The 21,811-nt window shown below is 36.7% G+C and overlaps 1 protein-coding gene and 1 long non-coding RNA gene across 3 annotated transcripts in view; one reads left to right on the forward strand and one right to left on the reverse strand.

The window, feature by feature from the left end:
* Positions 1–1,006: 1,006 nt before the first annotated feature.
* On the reverse strand, positions 1,007–21,208 carry LOC137652203 (uncharacterized). The gene is made up of 3 exons (XR_011046219.1): positions 20,888–21,208; positions 2,247–2,390; positions 1,007–1,374 (listed from the first exon to the last, which is right to left on the reverse strand). It is a non-coding gene; the product is annotated as an uncharacterized lncRNA (long non-coding RNA).
* Sec15 (exocyst complex component Sec15) overlaps positions 9,993–21,811 on the forward strand; it is a 205,926-nt gene continuing 194,107 nt past the window's right edge. The window contains exon 1 of one of the 2 annotated variants that reach the window (XM_068385390.1): positions 9,993–10,220. In XM_068385390.1, coding sequence (XP_068241491.1) covers positions 10,069–10,220 — 152 coding nt within the window. In that variant the 5' untranslated portion in view covers positions 9,993–10,068. The remainder of the gene's footprint in view (positions 10,221–21,811) is intronic. The other variant, XM_068385397.1, reaches the window with a different exon arrangement.

Raw genomic sequence — 21,811 nt, forward strand, 5'->3', positions numbered from 1 at the left:
TAGGTCAAGGACAGTGGCTCCTCAACATCTGGATCTCAGCATTGATAATTTTTCTTTAAATTTGTTTGACTCTTATAAAATTTTAGATGTGATTCTTGACAGAAAATTTACTTCTGGGAAACACATTAGGTATGTGTCTTCTTCAATTGCACAAAAAATTGGCTTATTGAGAAAGTCTTCCAAGATTTTCAGTGATCAATCTATTCTGAAGAAATGTTTAAACTCTTCCATTCTACCTTGTTTCGAATATTTTTTCTCATGTCTGGTCTTCAGCTGCCGATTCTCATCTTAATTTGTTGGACAGGAACTTACGGTCTATTAAATTTCTTTTCCTGATCTAGATATTAATCTTTGGCCCCGTCATTCAGTTAGTTCATTATCCATGTTGCATAAGATTTTTCACAATTCTAACCATACTTTAATTCGGATCTTCCCGGACAGTTCCCTCCTGTTCGTAATACTAGGCATGCAGTTAATTCTAATAGTCAGGCCTTCTCTATCATGAGGCTCAATTCTACACAGTATTCTAGAAGTTTTATTCCAGCTGTGACCAAGTTGCGGAATGATCTTCCTCATCGGGTAGTTGAATCAGTAGAACTACAAAAGTTCAAATCTAGAGCAAATGTTTTTATGTTGAACAGGCTGACATTAGTATTTTTATAGTCTATATATGAATTATGTTTTAATATTGTTAATGTTTTTTAAGATATTTTATTTTAATTTTTCATTACATCTTATATAGTTTACTTATTTCTTTGTTTCCTTTCCCCACTGGGCTATTTCTCCCTGTTGGAGCCCTTGAGATTATAGCATTTTGCTTCCCAACTAGGGTTGTAGCTTGTCTTGTAATAATAATAATAATAATAATAATAATAATAATAATAATAGAAATCATTGGTAAAAGACATGAGCAACAATAAGATAATTTAAAATTATAAATAGTACTTAAAACACTTTTCTGCTGAAAGCAGTTATCTAGGTTTAGATTCGGTTGAAGTTTTTCTATGTAAAATGTTTCTAACAATCTTAGCTCGGTCTCAAATCGAGCTTTATGTAGCGTGTCGCATAACTGACAGCACTAACTTCCTTCGGGGTATTATCTTTGGGATTCATGTTGTTTGCACTATTAGATTCCATTAATTCATGTACTATTGTTATTATCATTCGTTTTTTATTCGATTTCATCTATCTATTTATTCTTCGAATTTGATTTTTCAATACCTGTTCTCCTTCGATGTTATTGACTTTTGCTGCTATTAGGACTCATTTTTCCTCGAACCATTGTTTTCTCGATGCAAAACGTGATAATGTCATCTTGCATTTTAGATATAAAAAAAAGGGTTTGGTCAGTTTTTCTCCACTCTGCTAGTCATCCTGAAAAAAAAAAAAAACCGAGGTATAAAAAATAAAGTTTAGGGCTATGCCTACTTATTTTCACTTAGTGGTTTCAATTTGTTTTTTAATATGCCCATGCAAACAAATGGTTCCATTCTCTGTATCTTCATCCAAGGTCATTTTTGATAAGTATCATCGTGAGATTCAAGCAATGCCTCGCCAATATCAATATGGAAAATAAAGCAATATTTTGGAGTTCTAAATTTTATTCTACTATAAATTGTTTAATACAAGCTACTATGACTACGACAAAACTGACATAATCAAAAGACATCAAAATTCTTTATATATCATTATAAAATCTTCAATTATTACTTGAGGTGGTCGTTCATAGAATATAGTGAAAATGGAAAGAGTAAGGCAAAAATGGTCAATTGACTTTGAAATAATTTGAGGTAACACTATATATATATATATATATATATATATATATATATATATATATATATATATATATATATATATATATATGTGTGTGTGTGTGTGTGTATGTGTGTGTGTGTGTTGTGTGTGTGTGTGCGTGTGTGTGTATCTTCTTAAAACGTCCCTCACATGGGCTTGAAGCGTATCTTCTGATTAATGATATCTATTAAGAGCTTCAATAAATTCCAATACTTTCACTTTTTGTCGAAAAAATCTTATGTACTGTGTGATAGCAGTTATTCCTATTTTTTTTTTTAAGTTTTTGTGTAGGCCTACACAAGATATACCAACAATCTCAACTTACCTTCAAGCGGGTCACTGAAATCAGGTACAAAAAAGCCATAGCCCTATATAGCATGTTATACCTAATAGGTGAAAATTCGTAATTCTTGTCTCATTGACTAGCTGCTGTACGTTTCTCACTCAACTATTAAACACGATCTGAAAGCACTGCTGACTGCTCACTGAAAGTTGCTTCTATCCATGTTGATAATAAAGGATGTTTAATGTCTTCAACTCGTCGGATATCGGAAATAAACCTCACACTGTTCACCGAGTCGGTAGACATACACCTAGAAATAAAAAAGTAATAATAATAATAATAATAATAATAATAATAATAATAATAATAATAATAATCCAACATCATGTGTTAATAAGGGTTCAATCAAGGTAAGCCAGCAACAAATTTTTCATTAGCAAATGTTTCTGGTATAGATATTGATATTAATTTGGATTAAAATATAAAAGGTTAAAATATGAGTTCACTCGTGTCACCAGATGATACAAAGTCTATAGAGTATGATGGATAACTGTTCTAATTGAAATTTTTTTCGGATATTGTAAATATAGTCAAATCTTGTAGTGGAAGATTAAAACTTAAATTGATGAGAAAATTACCAATTGTCGGTCCACAATAACACACGTAAAATAGACATGGCATGAGCTTTTGAAAACTAACAAAAACAAGGGAGAATCCCTTCTCTATTGCTGCCTTCGTTCTTCATAAGATATTGTTACATAAATCAAATGCACTGAAACTAATGATTTCTCAATTATCTCTCCAAGAAACTTGTGGTAATGTACAGAATGATTTCAATTAAAACAATTTCCAGAATAAACACTTGAGAGAATTCTGGGCTTAGCCTACAGTTTATAGGGCTGCTAATTCGAACTCAGAAAAAATACGGAACATGGTTGTAGGCTATAGGGAGAAAAAAAGTTATGATGAGCGGATCTGCCACCCCATATATATTTTCTAATATGTTCCGTTTCAGGGGGATTCTGGGGATATCTGCACAGCTAATAGGAAAGTGAGGATGGCGTGTTTCATATCTGATGAGGACTGGAAGATCACTTCTCAAGTTGTCAGTTATCAGTGAAGTGATGGCTGCTCGAACCTTCCCTTAAATGGCACGGGTCTCATCTGCCAGTATACTGATGGAATACGATTTCTTTACACAATTCATGAGGTAATCTTATGACATTTCCTCATAAAACAAATAATTGATTTTGAATATGCTGTGACATGTATATGGCCTTTTTTTACCCTTTTCATCTCTAAAACTCATTGTCAGAGTCAATTTTCAGTCGAATTAAATCTTTGAATGTTGCATTTTACCTCTGAGAGGCAAGTTATGATTCATGAATACCACAAAATACTATTGTCGAAATGATTGAGGCCATATTTTTTTTTCCTTTTTTTTTTTGTGCCTACTATTTTCTTATGGACAACTCCAGCAGTTCGATAATCTTCATATGGCTCTAGGAAATTTGGCTACAAATTACTATGGAACTGAGAAAGTAAATTTCTTTAGAATTACGATAATAGTTTTTATCATTTTACACACACACACACACACACACACATATATATATATATATATATATATATATATATATATATATATATATATATATATATATATATATATATATATATATATCCAAGATTTAGAGAGGCAACTGCTTCCTCTAGCTACACCTATGGGTAGATGGTGCAACAGATCTCTCGCCCTCATATTTAATGTTAAATCGTGTATTTTAGGGTGAAGGAACACCAACTTATTAGTAGAAAACCCTGCATAAAAAATTTCATTTTGTACCAGAAAGATCATACACGGTGCTCAAAATAAACTACACAACATAGCCCACCTATGGTATACTCAAAAATCCTTAATTTAGAAACTAAGTATTACATTTTGCACTACGAACATTTTTGGGACCCCGGTCAGTAGGGGGACACCGACTAGGGAGGGGGCAAGGGCGTAGGAGCGTTTTTTTTTTCGGGTGAGGGCTAAAGTTTAAAAAGGTACTGACAAGGGGGGTCTGGGGGTCCTCCTCCAGATTTTTTTTGCGAGGAAACTCATTCAGATGCGATTTCCGACATTTGAGAGCAGATTGTAGCAACAACAAAATAATATTTCAATTTGTACACATCGACTATAATGAAATACTGGTTGGCCTACTTGATGAATTTACCTAAAAACATACAAATGATGCTTATTCTTTACTACAAACTCAATCCCTATATCGATGAAGTTGTGGCTTTCGGTTTTCGAATTGTACTATGTTTTACTCACGTTTTATTACATCTATTATTTGTTCTTCAGTTCCAATTCTATTTTTAAACTTTTACCGGCTTTTATGTTTTTAATTTCGATTAATTTTTAGTTTACAAGTGACAAGTGTCTAATGTTTTAATTGATTGTTATGTTATTTGTCTTTGTTTAAAAAAAATGGTGATAAGGTATGAAGATGAAAACCTAACAGAGAAGTACTACACAGACTTGATAATGCTATATTGGTCGTAAAAAATCAAAGTTTCTATATTGCCTTTATATTCGAAAACAATATATATATATATATATATATATATATATATATATATATGCCATCTTTGTAAACTGAACCTTCCAACGTACATATCAAGACCCTGTCTAGGGAAGATTATGCTGTGTTACCAGATGAGCTGAAATAAATAAATTGAGATGCAATAGGATTGAGTGAAATTAGATCTGGGGAATCTTATATATAGTTAATAGAGGGCCACGTCTTTTTCTTAAAATTACATGAAAAGAACAAAGAAAATGGAGTGGGTTTTCTTGTTAATAAAATTTGTACAGGTAACATTCAAGAATTTTATTTTATCAATGATAGAATTGCAGTATCTATCATCAATAGAAATAGAAAGTTTTAAAGGAAGATCATTCAAGCGTATGCCCCAACAGCAGAGAAAGAAAGACAAACTAGTTATGGATATCTGGATATATCTTGAAAAAAAACATTATACTCTATTTTCATTTGTTTTGGGGGATTTCTATGGCAAAGTAGAGGAAAGGAAGAGAGGAGAATCAGTTGTAGGCAAATTTGGAGTAGGCGTAAGAAGTGACAGAGACATGCTAGTATAATTTGTTGAAAAAAAAAAAAAAACAGATTTTAAAATCATGAACATCACTTTTTTTTTTTTTTTTTATAAAAAAGAACATAGAAAATAGATATGGAGAAGCCAACCATTAGGGAGAAAAGAAAAACGAAATAAATCCTATTATCAGTGAGAAAAGTTAATTTACTTAAAGATGTACAAGTCCTAAAAAAGTTAAATTTTAGCGACCATAGAATTGTAAGACGTAGAATTTGTGTAGATCTGAGGAAAGAAAGAAAAAAAAATAAGAAAGGAAATAAACACTCCTGTAATAAGAGAAAAATGTGACGAGTTTAGTTTAGCCATACAAAATATGTACTCATAGCTACATGATGAAATGGAAGAAAATAAAGACGAAATGAACAGTAATTTAACAAAATTGGTATTTGACTCAGTCCAAGAGATAGCTGGAAAAGTTCTTAAAGAAGATAAAGGATAGTTTTCAGAAAACACCAAAAATCTAATAAGTAGAGACTGGAAATGAGGGTAAAATCCAAATGAGATAAAGTAGAATTAACAGAATTATCCAAAACCACAAACAAACAAAAACACTAGACATTCACATGCAAAATGAGACGAAAATCTAGAGAGGAAGAAACAAAGTTAATGAAAAGAAGACTTAAACAGGGTGCCAACAGATATTCGCTTTAACGGATGAAAATGGATATATACCAACAAGAGATTGAGTGAAAAAAATGGCATAGGATTTCTATACAATGCTATACAACAATGAAACAAGAAAAATCTTTTATAATAGAAATAATGAAACACCGGTACTGAAAGTAACAGTATAAGTAAAAAAAAAAATAATAATAATAAATAAGACATCGTCATGATCACATACAAAGCAGATGGCCTAACAAATCTTTTTATAATTGATGGAAGATATTTCACAATAGTAGGCCTAAATCTCGCCGAACTTTACACAAAATGTTTGCAGTACTGCTCTATTTTTTCATCTTGGGAAAAAATCTCATTTTATTAATTCACAAAAACACTAAAAAGACTTGAAAAATTACCTCCAAATAAGTTTACTCTCAGTAATATATAAACTTTTACCAAGATCATATTAGGCAAAAAGGAAAGAAAGTAGACTTCAATCAACCAAGAGAGGACATTAACCATGGAAAAATCAGCTGAATAAGACAAATTACTTAGTATGGCATTTAAAGACTATGAGAAAGCTTTTGATTCTGTCAAAACTTTAACAGTAATGAAAGCATTTCAAAGACGAGGAATAGATGATACTTATGTTAGAACACTTGAAGATGTCTTTATAGATACTTAAGCAATCCTAAAAATACATAAATTTAGAGAAAATCCCAGTTGAGAAAAAGTTAGACAAGGAGACCCTATCCCTCTTAAATTATTCACAGCGTTCCTAGAAGAAGTTTTGAAGAATTTAGATTGAAAAATTGTAGGAATTAACATTATTGGGAACACCTTAACAACTTGAGATTTTCTGATGATTTAGTTCTTTTTAGTGAATCGTGGTAGGAATTGAAAAGGATGGTAGAAGATTTCAACAGAGAAAGCAAAAATGAAGGACTGAAACTGAAGAAGAGTAAAACTAAGATAATGATCAATGAAAACGCACAGAGACAACAATATGTGTTAAGGATAAACCTATAGAGATTGTTAATGAATATACGTACTTAGGACATAAACTGAGGATTTCCCATGAACACGAGACCGAAAGACTGGCTTTGTAAAAGAATCCGTCAGACGTAGCCTACGTCTACCGCATACGGCCGATACTCCCCCCCCCCCCCCAAAAAAAAAAAGAGGGCAATTTTGGCTTACGGGAGTTAACGGGAGCCAGAAACGTGAATGCGTGATCCCAGCATCACGTATCGACCCTCCCCGGAACGCCTTAATTAAATCCTGTATTTTTGATATTTGAAAAAAAAGGAATATGATATACTGGAGAAGTTTTGCAAAATACAAGGTAGTAAAGTAGAAGCGGCCGTCTAAAATTGGCAACAGTGAAAAAAAAAAAAAAAAAAAAAAAAAAAAAAAAAAAAAAAAAAAGCATTAATGCACATTCGAAAGAAATAACTTAGCAGGACTAGAAATCAATGATAAAAGTTATAAGATGATAACAAGACATGAACAAAAGTTGGTAAAATTATACCTTAGTTAAGTGGGTGCTACTATAGCGTGAGGTCTACCACACTATAGCGTGAGGTCTACCTCCCGTTAGCACTATAGCGTGAGGTCTACCGCTGAATTATTCGTCCCTCATAGATAAAACACATTTCATACATTTGTTTAAGCAGCAAACACTCAATTTAAACATATTTTAGAAATGTCTTAAAATGATAATTGGAATTTTAATTACATTGAAAAAAAATAATAAAGGTAAAAATAAACATGTTATCATATGTTTCCATATTTATTCTAGCGATACAAAACAATAAACACTCAATTTAAACATATCTTAGAAATGACTTAAATAGATAATTGGATTTCTAATTACGTTAAAAAAAAGAATAAAGGTAAAAATAAACATGTTATCGGTCTACTGCTAAATTATTCATCCATCATAGATAAAATACATTTCATACATTTGTTTAAGCAATAAACACTTAATTTAAACATCTTATAAATGACTTAAATAGATAATTTGATTTCTAATTACATTAAAAAAAGCAATAAAGGTAAAAATAAAAATGTTATCGGTCTACTGCTAAATTATTCGTCCCTCATAGATAAAACACATTTCATACATTTGTTTAAGCAATAAACACTTATTCTAAACATATCTTAGAAATGACTTAAATAGATAATTGGATTTCTAATTACATTAAAAAAAGGAATAAAGGTAAAACTAAAACATGTTATCATATGTTTCCATACATTTATCCTAGCGGTACACTCTTCGTACATCTTCTAAGAAAGACACAAATAGATCAATGGAATTTTTCTCATCACCTTCCAGCAAAAATAATCAAGATGAGACTGGAACAGCTAACGACCAACACCTCGCATTAATCTCTTCAGAATCATCGTTTTAGCCTCCAAATACGATCGTTCAATTGCCTGTGTGTGTGCTCCTGTCGCTGGATCCACATAATATTGTTGGTGGTTCACTGTAGAATGCTGGTACCCCATGGCATTTAGGTCGAGGAAGGTCCAAGCTTGTCGCGTGGTAGACCTCACCCTCCACCTGGGTAGGCGACAAATGGCGGTAGACCTCACGCTATAGTAGCACCGTTAAGTGTCTCATTTGCTACCTCATCTGAGTAATCTGAGTCATAGAGCTGCATAAGAACATTGTCAATTTCTTCCCATTAGCTATCTTCCTCTACGGTCTACAGGGACAGACTGCCTATACGCCTTGCACACTGTTTCTTCTCTCGCAATGTCTCCTTTTCAGCCATGGCTTTCTGTTTTTCCCTCGATCTTCTTCCTCTGATCTGTGATGGACCACTCACTCTCGGTCAGAATGCAGGCCAGTACCTTTTTACGCCTCTCTCCATAAGGACGAGAAAGCAGCAATGGTAAACTGCAACCATTGAATACAAAGGTATAATTTTGCATCTGGCAAAATTAACTTACAAATACACTCATGTAACTTTAGAATAATGTTCAGACACCCAACGTAACATCTCACTTCCCCAATACAGAACGAATGTGTTTTACAGAACTGGTGGGAACCCTCTTTCAGTCACAAGGAAACGTTATGCATCAACAAACTCCTAAGGAAAAAAATGCTGATAATAGTTTTACCAACAAATTCAAGATGAGAGATGTTTCCATGTAGCATATACAGTATGCAGGCTTACTTAGTGATGAGCCAACATGATATGCCCTCTTTTCATTTGATTAACTTACTCTCCTCAACATGATAAACAATTACAATTTATGAAGACTCGCTTATAAATTCACAATTATGTTACAAAATAAACGCACATCTTTAATACAAAACATTTAGAAACAGTTATTTTGGTAAAAGAGAATATGAAGCTAACCGACACTATTAGTCTAGATTCTAGTTACTAGTATAATCAAACCGCTGGGATAAAGTGGAATCGGGGGCACAGTAATGTGATAAAAATAAGCACAAATAGTTTATTTCGTCACCTTATTGAAAATAGTTCTTGGGGTAAAAGAGAATTTAAAGATAGGATTACACTTCGATGTTTCGTCTAATCAAAACGGTGTGATTGCGGTGCTAGAGCCAGTTTCTTGCAACTAAAACGTGATGATAATTAATTCACATTTTAATTCTGAAAACCCCATCAAACAAGTTTTAAATGCCACCTTCAATTGGTTATGTTTGTTTTCTAAGCAGAAGGTTAATAATTTTAACGATTATTTATAAAAATGGATTTATTAATACAATGCACACTTTATTGTAAAATTTCAACATGCGTGAATTCTCAGACAAATGTAGCCTTACTGGCTCGGGGAATATCAGTACTTCATGTAGTCTAAATGAGACGATTTCTGATATATCGTTTTATGAATATTGCAGAAAGCCAGGTATCCATCGAATGATCAATGATGGCAGATTAATTAGCAGCTACTGAATATGATGTATTAGCGGTAGGTGGTGTTATATTGAAAGTTTAGTCAAACATTTACTTTACATAAAAAATGTAGTATATTTATATTGTTCACTTTTTAAAGATATCTGATCTCGCATTTACTGTCCACCAAAATAATATGTCTTTAACTTACTAGAAAGTAGTTGCAATAGTAACATAGATAAGGAAACCAAAGAGTAAACCTTAACTGGGGGAAACAGTAAACGCCCACATCCCTGCTGAACCCACAGTTCCTCCCTAAACGGAACAGATGACTAACGTTTGTTGTTTGTTATGGAGGTGACAGATGATACAGAAAGTGGCAAAACACTCGAAACTGCTACCAAGGGATCAGAGGTCACGGAAGATGACCCCGTTGCCATCAGACATGCCTTATTACTGCACGAGATAGAAGCAATCGACGAGTACTGGGGTCCTACTCTCAGGTAAGGAGGAACGGTCCAGATGTCAACCGTGAGTCTTGGCAGATTTTGATATTGGGGCCAGCTCTTTCTTAACACCACATGTGTTAATGAGCCCAAAGATGGAAAGAAATTATATTATTCGGCACTAAGAAGACAGTTCTATTATTAATCCATAGGTATATGCTAGGCTATTACTTCGTCCAAGCTATGGCCTACCTGTGTTCGATTGGTGACTCATCCAGGCAATCCTATAGAAGTGAGCTTAACCTGTGGTAGGATAAGCCTGATTAGTAGAAGGTAGCCATTATTATTTATGTCAAAGAGTCTAGACAGTGCTTTGTAGGCTGTGAGACTGTATGGGGTAAATATATGATACTTTAATTTCTAGCCAAATACATGAACCATATATTTTTCTTACTCGTTATCTTGTGTTCCATGCATTTCTGACCTCCATTATTGGGGCAAACCACCCGTTCATAAGTTTTTGGACCCCCTTATATTAAGACAATTATGGGGGACCCCAGTGGGAAACCGTTGTTTTTTGGGTGGGAAATGTCATAAACGAGTGATTTACAGCAATAATAATGGTTAAAAATGCAAAATAAGCCCATGACAACCAGTTGGAAAAATATATGGTTCATGTAAATGGCTGAAAATAGGCCGAAACGTGATTATTTAACTTTTGAGATTTGTAAAAGGGTACAGAACCCAACAAACCCACCTAACCTAACCTAGTAGTTCCCAGGTCACAACCCCTAGTACCCCCTTTCCCAGGTCACAACCGCTAGCCGGACACCCCCTTCCCAGGTCACAAACTAAAAGTAAATCATGAGTAACAATAGCTTTACACTGAACGGAGAGCATTTCCATCGTGATCAATTGCCGACATAAACGAATTTACACTAAATTTCGAAATAGATTTATGTATGCTCTTCGAGACATCTTTACGAGATGGTGATTAACTTGAAACTGAAGGCAAAGGTGGGAAAAAAATGTCTGTTGTTGAACAACATCCGGGAACTTATGAAGAAGTAATTGTAAGCTTTTAATTGGTTTAAAAAAACCACATGACAAATACGTCATTGTAAATGCACAGAAAGTTCCGCAATCCATGGGAAAAAACACATGCGCAGTCAGTCCCCTTCAGTCTCTCAGATGTAAACAATGGACTTAGAGTGAAAAACATACTTCACATTTAAATCGACAGATGCGTAAGTTATTATGCCCCAGCCCCATTAAACATATAGAGAAAACAACAAACTAGCTAGCACTCGTCCATTTCTTATAGCGAATTTCATTTTCGCTAGCAATTAAACTATCATATATTAATCCTGTATGGTATATATTCACCCTTGTACTGTTCAGAGATTACAGTGTTCAGGAAGGAATCGCACAACCATTATGTTAGTTTCATTGGTTAATATATGATACTTTAATTAGTAGTGAAACTGGAATTTGCTATGAGAATTGGACGAGTGCTGGCTAGTTTGGTATTTTTCTTTATATGCTAAATAGGGGCTGGGGCATAATAACTTTTGTATTGGTCGATTAAAATGTGAAGTATGTTCATTGTTTACATCTGAGAGACTGAAGGGGACTTATTGTGCATGCGTTTTTTCCCATGGTTTGGGGAGCTTTCTGTGCATTTACAATGACAAATTTGTCATGTGGTTTTTTTAAACCAATTAACAGCTTACAAGTACTTCTTCCAAAGTTCCCAGATGTTCTACAACAGCCATTTGTTTCCCACCTTCCCCTTCAGTTTCAACTTCACCATCAAGTAAAGACGTCAACAGGAGGGAACTTGAGAGAAGTACATCAATCTATTTCGAAATTGTGTGATTTCATTTATGTCAGCAATTGATTATGATGGAAATGCTCTCCATTCAGTGTATAGATATTGTTACTCATGTGAAATTAAAAGAATAACCGAGAAATAATGCCTCATAGGTCCGATTCTGACTTGATTTTTAGGAAGACCAACACATTTTCAACTGCAAAGCTTCTGTAAAGATTACCAAGATAAAAAAAAAAGAAAAAATGGTGTCAATCGTAATGTAAGGTTTTATTTGTGATTTTCCTCTAATGTAAGGGATTATTTGTGATTTTATCATAATGTAAGGATTTATTTGAGATTTACTTTATCATAATGTAAGGATTTATTTGTGATTTACTTTTAGTTTGTGACCTGGAAAGGGTGGTCCGGCTAGCAGTTGTGACTTGGGAAGGGGGATCTGCGGGGCTTGCCCCCGGCTAGGGGGTGTGAACTGGGAGGGGGGTGTCTGGGTGACTTGCCCCATGTTAGGGGCTGTGACCTGGGAACTACTAGGTTAGGTTAGGTAGGTTTGTTAGGTTCTGTACCATTTTAAAAATCTCAAAAGTGTTAAATAATCATTTGTTCCGTAACTGGAATACAAACCCAAACCACGCTATTACCACCAAAGGACGTACTGGTACGTTTCACAAAACTCATCCCTTTACCCCCATGGACGTACCGTTACGTCCTTGCAAAAAAATGCTATAAATTTTTCTTTTTTCATATTTTTGATAATTTTTTGAGAAAATTCAGGCATTTTCCAAGAGAATGAGACCAACCTGACCTCTCTATGACAAAAATTAAGGCTGTTAGAGCAATTTAAATAAAATATATTGCGAAATGTGCTGGGGAAAAAATAATCTCTTGGGGGTTAAGGGTTGGAAATTTCCAAAGAGCCTGGGGGTAAAAGGGTTAATAGGGGTACTACTTTCGGCGTACCTGAAATGATGAGCCATTGAAATTTAACGAGGGTTTACTAGCCACACCGCTAGTTAGCAGGGGTAGGGGAAGGTAGCTTGCTACCCCCCCTCACACACGCCTGTGCTTGAGCTCACTTTACTTTTGGCTCGGAGCGAGAGCGGTTGTTCCTCTCTCCCTCCTCGCCTATTTTGGACTGCCATTAATTTTTGTCTTTTAACTTACTTTTTCTTATACTTGTATATGTATATTAACATTCTTAATGTCTATGTATATATGTGTGTATAGAAATGTGGTAAGTTTCCTTTTCAGTGTTTGTGCTGTGTGTGGTACATATACGACAACGACACTGGCGTAGTAGCAACGCCAGCACAGTTCCACTTCGTGGGGAACGACCTCTCCCTCTCTGGTCCTTCGGTCTTCCCGTCGGCATATATCCGTTAACTCGGCTGCCGCAGGGGAATCGTCATCGCTTGGACCCTCTTCATTCAACTATTGTCTTCACCTTTTCCTCTTTTCCTACGGGAAACTTGGATTCTGAGCGAAGGGAATGTGGCCTTTTAAAGATTGACTACGGTCTCTCTCTTCTCGAGGTCATTCACCTTCACTACAACAGCATACTATGGGGAAGCTCCTTTCCCGTGAGCGGGTTAGGTTGCTCTTCCGATTCTTTGTCTCAATTATTTTTAGTGAAAATCTAATTGTATTTTACCTTTTCAGCTTTCTCCGTGGTGAACACTTCCCTTCGGGGGGTCAGTGGTTCTCACTATTTGTGAATATTCTTAGCTGATTTGAATAATAATAATTCTGTTTTTATTTCAGTTACTTTGCTCCCCCCTTCTCCCGTGGTTGTCGTCTGGGGAAGGAAGGGCACAATACTTGATTCTTATTTTATGTTGTTCCCTCGGGGTTCCTCTTCGGAGTTCCTCCCTAGGGAATTTCTGTTCAATAATTATTTAATTTTATTTTCCCTGTTAACTATGCAGTTTTTCTTCGTTCGACTAATGAGTGCCAACGAAGCAGAGCTGTTCTGTTCATGCCTAGGGAATCTGCTGTCACTGCCAATCCTTAGAGGACGTCGTCATGGGCGTCATCCCTTCTCTTAGAAGTACTCCCGTGACAACATGGCCAGCACTTCAGATCATCTTAGAAAGCTAAAGGAGGTTCGCCTCCAGGGGTTGGACAACTTCCCTTTTGAGGGAAGTTTCCTCCCCAGGTGTGAGGTTGTTTCTCCCTTCAGAGGGAGAACTTCCCATATCTTAATGAATTCATAGCCTTTGACTGCTGTTGCTGCCCTTTGGCCAGACTTCTCTCCCCCCTTGCTGAGTTTCTCTTCCTTCAGGGGTGGAGCACGGTCTTGGCAAGTCTCTTCTACGAAGTGTTCACCTCTCTCGTTCGCGAGAGAGGCCACTCATAGAGACTCCTCTTCGGAGGATCGCTACTGCTAAGGTCAGCTTGCTGAACCACGCGCGGGCGCCGATGATCTTCAAAGCGCGCAAGCACCAATGATTTTGTGCGCGCCCCAATAGTCTTACACGCGTGCGTGGCAACAGTTCCGCGCGAACGGGCCGACTTTCTTCCCTGCGCGAGCGCTAAGGGTCTCCCGCGTGCGCACCAACAGTATTGAGCGTGTGCGTGCCGACTTTCTTCTGCACGCGGGCACCGATGGTATCTTGCACGTGCGCCATCAGTCTACCGCGCACCGACGGCCTTACGCGCGTGCGCGCTCCAATAATCTTGAGTGCACGCACACAGCCTTCCGCGCGCTGATGGTCTTCTACGTGCGGACGCCGATGGTCTTCTGCACGCACGCGCCAACAGTATCCACATAGTACTCTCACGTATGCGCCAATGCTCCCACTTTTGCGCAACCAGTCACACGCTTCGGTTTATTCTAGGGAGAATGCACAAAACTACACAGTGCCTTACTGCGCGCCAGCGCTCTTCCTCACTTTCCTGCGCCCTCCTGCGGAATTACGGTCCCGGATCCATCCGCCAGCTCTTTCCAAAGGGTCAAGGCTCGCAGATCCAATGCACCAGCTCTTGCCTAAGAACCAGCGCTTGCCTGCTCTCCAGGCAGATATTAAGCACCAGCATCATCCTGTGTGCCATCGCTCCAGACTCACCTACACACTCGCGCAATTGTCAGTAAAAAGTAATAAAACTTTTTGGACAGGTCACCATTGCCCCATTCCTCCCCGCAAGCACATAAACATTGCCACCGGGAAAAGAGGAATAAGGCTCCACAGAAGGATTCAAGATCCCGAAGATTCCATCCTACAAGGGAATCAAATCGGGGAATCCTTGGTCCCTGTCTCTTCTGAAGTTTCTTTTTTTCCTCGACAGATGACCAGCAGCAAACAGGAAAGCATCAACAGACTGATCTCTAGATCACTGTTTGCTGATGGCTAGTTCACAGTTTATTGATCGCTAGGTCACCGATCACCAGATCGCCAAGTGCTAGCTCAATGCTGATCTTTGACCTCTTGTCCCTCCAATGACTAACGATCTCCAATTGCTAGCATTTCCAATCATCGATTGCTAGTCAATAACCATCCATCAGCTTGCTGATCACTAGATCACCGATGGGCAGCTCATCTTTCTTCGATCATTGAACACAGCTCGCTGATCTCTGACCAGGCCATCTTCAGCTTGCTCATCTCTGACCAAACAGGGGGGACCATAATCAGCTTGCTGATCTCGAACTCACCATCGGCTCACAGACCACCGATTCATTGGTTATGTGCCAGCAGTTCATGACACGAACTTACTAGTCAACCGCTTCCTGTAGTTCCTAGATCAGAAGTTATACAACATACTTCTCGCTTCTGGCTGTTTGCCATCACACTAAAGTGATCGGTAAACGTTCAACAACCCTCATCAACGGCTTGCCAACAGGGAACTACTTGTGAGCACTCTCCTTCTTAGCAGAATACTCTGTGACGCAGGTTTTACAAGAAAGGATGTGAATGCTCCAGGTGACTTTCACAACCTTTCTCCTGCAAGACGTGACCCACAGGAACTCGATACGATCTCTATCGGTCCGGTGGTGGCTGCACAACAGCAGGTTGTATACCTCAAGCTCCTTATTGGACAAGTAGCAGAAGGTTGAGCGCACTGTTACCCGGTTTTAGTCTGCGTGAATGAAAAGATTTGACTGGCTCTTATCCTTTTCTTCATCCTATCCTCTCATGGGGAAAGCAGCATCCTGGGTTCTCTGCATAGCTGACCTCAAACCACTGCAGGTAAACCATGCTTCCTTGTGTTCCTAGTATTAAGATTAATACTGTTACGTCCCCATACCCTGACGAGGTGGTATTGGGAAAGTTCTAGTCTACAAGTTTCTATCTAAAGAACTTCAGAACAACTTCCTAGGACGAGTCACACTTCTTCATACCTTCACACACAGCTTGTGTAGGCCACAGTCCTTGCGTAGCAAGGTTCTAGCGAGGTGCAGGGACTCCTTATTTCTTGGGTGCTTACACACTCAAATAACGAGCCCCCGGGCAAAGCCAAAAAGCCAGACTGGCAGGGACGTCCACCCTTCCTAATGGGTGAGTCACCCCTATTAAATAGCGTGGTTTGTATTCCAGTTACGGAACAAACGACAAATTCGTAGATAATTTGTATTCTTCCTAACTATATAAACCTTAGCTATTTAATCAAACTTGCTCGCCAGCCCTATCCCCCTTGAAGTCCTACCTCCAAGCAAAGTGAGCTCAATGACTCGTCATTTCAGCTACGCCGAAAGTAATACCCCTATTAAATAGCTAAGGTTTCTATAGTTACGATAAATACAAATTATCTACGAATTTGTCATGTTTGGCCTGTTAATCTTAATGTTGTCAGGGGTATGAGGACAGGGAGAATATGTAAAGAATAGGCCAGACTATTCTCTGTGTGTGTAGGCAAAGGGGAAATGAACAGTAACCAGAGAGAAGAATCTAATGTAGTACTGTCTGGCCAGTCAAAGGACCCCATAACTCTCTAGTGGTAGTATCTCGGGTGGCTGGTGCCTTGGCCAACGGACTTCCACACCCCTAAGAGGGAATTTATCCCCTAAAAATAGTGAGGGTTTATATATAGAGACAGAACAAATGACATGTTTGGAAGTAATTTGAATGTTTCCTAACAATGGAAACCTGGAGCTATTTATACAGACTGGCCCGCCAGCACTTATCCCTCAAGAAAGTCCGGCCGGTAAGTAAAGTGGGGGCTTGACCTAGGTGTGTGAGTGAGCGAGGTAGCCGGCTACCCCCCACCCCTCCCGCTAATTAGCAATTGGGGTTGTTATCCCTCGCTAAAAGTATTATGGCTCGCTTTTCAGTTACACAAAGTAATATCCCCTATAAATAGATCCAGCTTTGTATCGTTGGGAAAAATACAAATTACTTACAAATTTGTATTATTTGTTTGTTTCTAGATATATCCTGTTCTGTTAAGGTATTTTCTTCACAAAAATTAGGCAGATATTTTACTGAATCACATGTCATAGCTGTATGATTACTCTCTACTTTGCTCATGCAGTCATCACCAGATAGTGTCTTTTCCTTTTATAATTACAGTATATTTGGTAGTGAACCAGAGTACAGAAACACCTGGATGTAGTGAAAGTTTTCTTTTTTCTCCAGTACCATATTCCTGCCATATTTCTTTGGCCCCTAATGTTTGAAATTATGGTGTGCAATGTAGAAACATTGCAAATTTGTCAGTATCGTTCAATGCTATGATTATTCAGTCACATCTATATACATGGATGCCCCAGTCTTTATGTACTGTATAATTAGTCTGGCTTCTACTTCAATCCAACTGAGATGTTCTGGAATTCCAGTCCAACCAGCCATTTGTGTTGATAACACTTTGCCATCATTTACTACAGAGCTTGTTTGATAGGTAGATTGTAAGTAGTGTTATTCCTGACATAGTAGCTGGATATTTCTCTTGTTCTCTGGGGCTCAAAACTTATCTGATTGAGTGGAAACAGGTGTCTTTATTCATGCCTATTATATCATTTCCCTTTTTTGTGTCTGCACATCTTATGTGTTTGCATTCCTTCGTGAATTTTCAACATATGAATCAAAGACAAGATGGATATAGCCTAACAGGCTTGCTTAAGCGAGACATTAAAGAAATGTTGTAAGTGATGACATCGCTAAGAATTTGAAATACTGTACTGTGGAGGGCATGTGTTGCAGTTTAAAATAAAGTCAACTATAATGGGAGTTCATATATCAGAGTCTATGTTCCATGAGTTCATATCAAGTTGCAGCTCTACTTTATCCACAAGTTTTGATTTGGTTCATGCATCATGCCTTAGCTGCTGGTAAATCATTATTCCTGTATGCGGCTGCAGTGCATTTTGATGTGACAGTTGTCTTCTCCTGAATCACCTGGGTTGCATTCTGTTGATACTCTCATTGAGCAGAGGCTGACTTCTCTTTGTTATAGTAGCACTAATTTTCCTAATCTTGTCAACCAATCTCTCCTTGTATAACAGGTAGATCTTGCCATTCTACTGGCACTTGAGCATACGCAAAGCTACTACCCTTTCAACAGCTATCTTTGTAAATAGATTATGCAATGTAGCTGGTACAGCTGCAATGCTCAAATATGTATGGAGTCCTTTGCAACAGGGTACAGTAAAAAAAAAAAGTTGCGTTACATTGTCACTCATTTAATATAGGGGCTTTGGAAGCTGATCAGGTGTATAGGCTATGTATGGTCAGTCTCTTAAGATATTGTCTTTTACCTTGCCTCTGCCATTCATGAGCAACCTTTAAACACTTGTAACAGAAACAATCTTGTGATTTAAAAGTGCAAACTCAGCCACAGCACTGGCATCTGGCATTACATAATGCACTTACTACGTAATGTCCTCCAGGGCCCATTGAGAATTATTTTAAGGTCCCCACTTTTGTGTCTTCTCTGGTGCAGAATCAGCCTGAACTACCCACTGGCCAATGGAAAAGTGTCAATAAGTCTCTAGGTGGGAGACATTTGGTACTATCGTATTCACAAATTCTGAATTTCCCATGCACTTGCTTATATCTCACATTTCCACACATCACAGCGGGAGTGTACTAGGTTACTTATCACAACTAGGTGGAGCATGTAGAGTAATACTTCTGGGCAGTTTTTGATGAGCTATCACTAGCTATAGCTTTGTCTCCCTTATGCTCTACAGATACTGTTGTTTCTACTGTATATGCTTAGCTTAAATGGTTTTTAGTTTATATTTATGAGTATACATTTTGTACCATGCAATATTATTGTGATACACAGGTATGCAGCCATCATTATCAAGCTCATACCCTTTCAAGCCTTTTATATGTTTGGCTACATCATCTCAGCGAATTTTGGAAGCACGCTTCATTTTGTGGCGGCTTTTTATTTTTGCCCGAAACTCGTACTTTGTCATCCGTCTGACAAAGTAGGCATAGTTTTGTGTTAACTATAGCATCTACTGGGTCTGAAGGAACTAAGTTAACAACTGGTAGACCCAGTTATGTAGAATCATCCATGGTGAAGAATACTACCGACAATAGTTTTTATAATTATCACATCATCACCATTAGTGTATGCAGCCTCTTCCAGTAACTCCTGCCACCATGTGAAAAATTAAATAAATCATTTGAGAACTTGATGTACAGGTAATCACATCTCTTTTAGCAATGCTGTTTACTGTAAAGAAATGAAAAATCTAAGAATAGCTTAATTAGGAAGGGACCTGTATTTGGAAATAATTTATGTATTTTTCAGACATTGTTAGCCATTTCATCATACGTAGTTTGAAGACAAAATGAACTTAACATGTTAGCCATTTCATTAGTAGTTTGAAGACAGCCATTTCATCATAGGTAGTTTGAAGACAAATTTAACTTAACATGCTAGCCATTTCATCAATAGTGGTTTGAAGACAAATTTAACTTCTCATGATTTCTATAATTTTACTGTATATTTCAAGAGTTCAGTCTTTTGTTGCCATTTTCATGTAACATAAAGTCAATTGTGCTTTAAAAAGCTCAATCATTTGGGAAAATTGGGTCAGGTGTATATTATAGTTACAGTAATATTTTTTTCAGTGTTGTTAAGGGCATTGGAGTGATTAGCAAGGAATGTGTACAATAACACTATTTGATAGATTTTATCTTTTTTTTGTTAAATTTTACTATTTGTAAAAAGCAAAGCAAAAGTCTTTGTGTTGGCTACTGAGAGGAAAGGTACACCAGCCAGATAATTTGTAGCTTTTGTTTATGAAAACAAATCATATGTTTATAATATTTGATGATTAAAATGTCAAGGAATGTAATAAGAAACAAGATTAAGAGCAAAAAAGATATCCTTCAGGCAAAAGTAAATATTAAAAACCAGTCGACAATCTGAATTGACTTCAAAGACAGAGGAGCTTTTAGCAGAGACAACTTGATAACTGGAGTGTTAAATTTCAAGATCAGTTTTATTCGGAAAGATGCTACAGGAAATGATGCACGGTATGAAAAAAACTGCACATGTTCAGTCCTGCTTTTGGAGAAATAAACTACAAACCTCAAAACTTCCATATGAAACACATTTTAAAATAAGTTTACCACACTATGTAGAAATCAGTACATATTAGAATTATTTATGCCAGTCTAGAACATCATTGTAAGCTTAAATAGGCACATGTAGAAACTTATGAAATTGTAAAAAGTGCATCGCAAAATGCAATCAAAACTCTGTTTTTCCTTTTATAAACAATTTTTAACTTGACGGTACATATCCTGTATTGTCCTCAATCTTACAATTGTATACATAGAATTTGATTTTTTTCAAAGCAATTAAGTTAGCATATTGTATTGTTTATCGTATAGTTCACCTCTTATTTTAAGTGTTCGACTGACGAGATATGTTTGCTTTTTCCCTGTTTACTATAAGCGTTATGCATTTGTAAAAAAAGAAATTACATTTTACTTACCATAGTGGTGAGCTATCATTCCAAATTTTAATTGTAAATAGAGTGGAACGCAGACGATATACTGACATTCACTTAGGGCTTCGGCCCTCAAGCTTTATCGACCGAAGGTAACTGTTCGAAAGCGATGACGTTCGCCGAGTAAAAGCATATCTTAAGACGTTATTCATTGTTCTTTTAACTTGTGAAAGACTATCTATCATAATATTTATACAGCAGTATTCGTTTATATATAAGGAAATGTCGTGTATTTGGGTGGTTTTTGTTTTGAAGTAGGAGTCAACTTAATGAAAACGGACGAGCCACAGTTCTGTATTTCCCTTTGCGTCGTCTGCTTTAGTAAACCCGCGCAAAAACCATCAAATTGCAGACGATAAATGGATTTGAAATTTAGTTTTCATTCTGAAAAAATACATGAATATCTTATTTTTTGCAATTTAATTTATATATATATATATATTTTTTTATTTTAATGTCCCTTGTTCTTGACTTTGATTGGAATAAAGCATAATAGTGGCTTATAGAAGTTCTAGTGACACAAACAAACCTTATGTCTTGATCAGCTGATGGAATGAGTCAGAGTTGCAGAATTACACGCTCCGTGAACAGAGGAAACAAATGTATTGTTTCGTTTGAAATTTTCATAAATTTGTTATGGAACATCACCATAGAATTTTGGCCTTTGATAAATGCATAGAGTAAATTCTCTTTGAAAGACAGTGTATGATTTTTTTTTTTAAATGCTTTGTAAGATATTTACTTGTAATAGGTTGTAGCGTTTCGGCGTTAGGAAATTATTTAAGATATTTGGTATTTATAAAATGTTTTACTGTGTTAGTTGATCTCTTTAATGATTTTAAACCAAGAGCATATACATAAGAGAAACACTTTGTGCTGTCCAGGGAAACAATTTAGTGCGGTAGAATA

The sequence above is a fragment of the Palaemon carinicauda genome, chromosome 1 (genome assembly GCF_036898095.1).
Source record: "Palaemon carinicauda isolate YSFRI2023 chromosome 1, ASM3689809v2, whole genome shotgun sequence".
Classification (NCBI taxonomy): domain Eukaryota; kingdom Metazoa; phylum Arthropoda; class Malacostraca; order Decapoda; family Palaemonidae; genus Palaemon; species Palaemon carinicauda.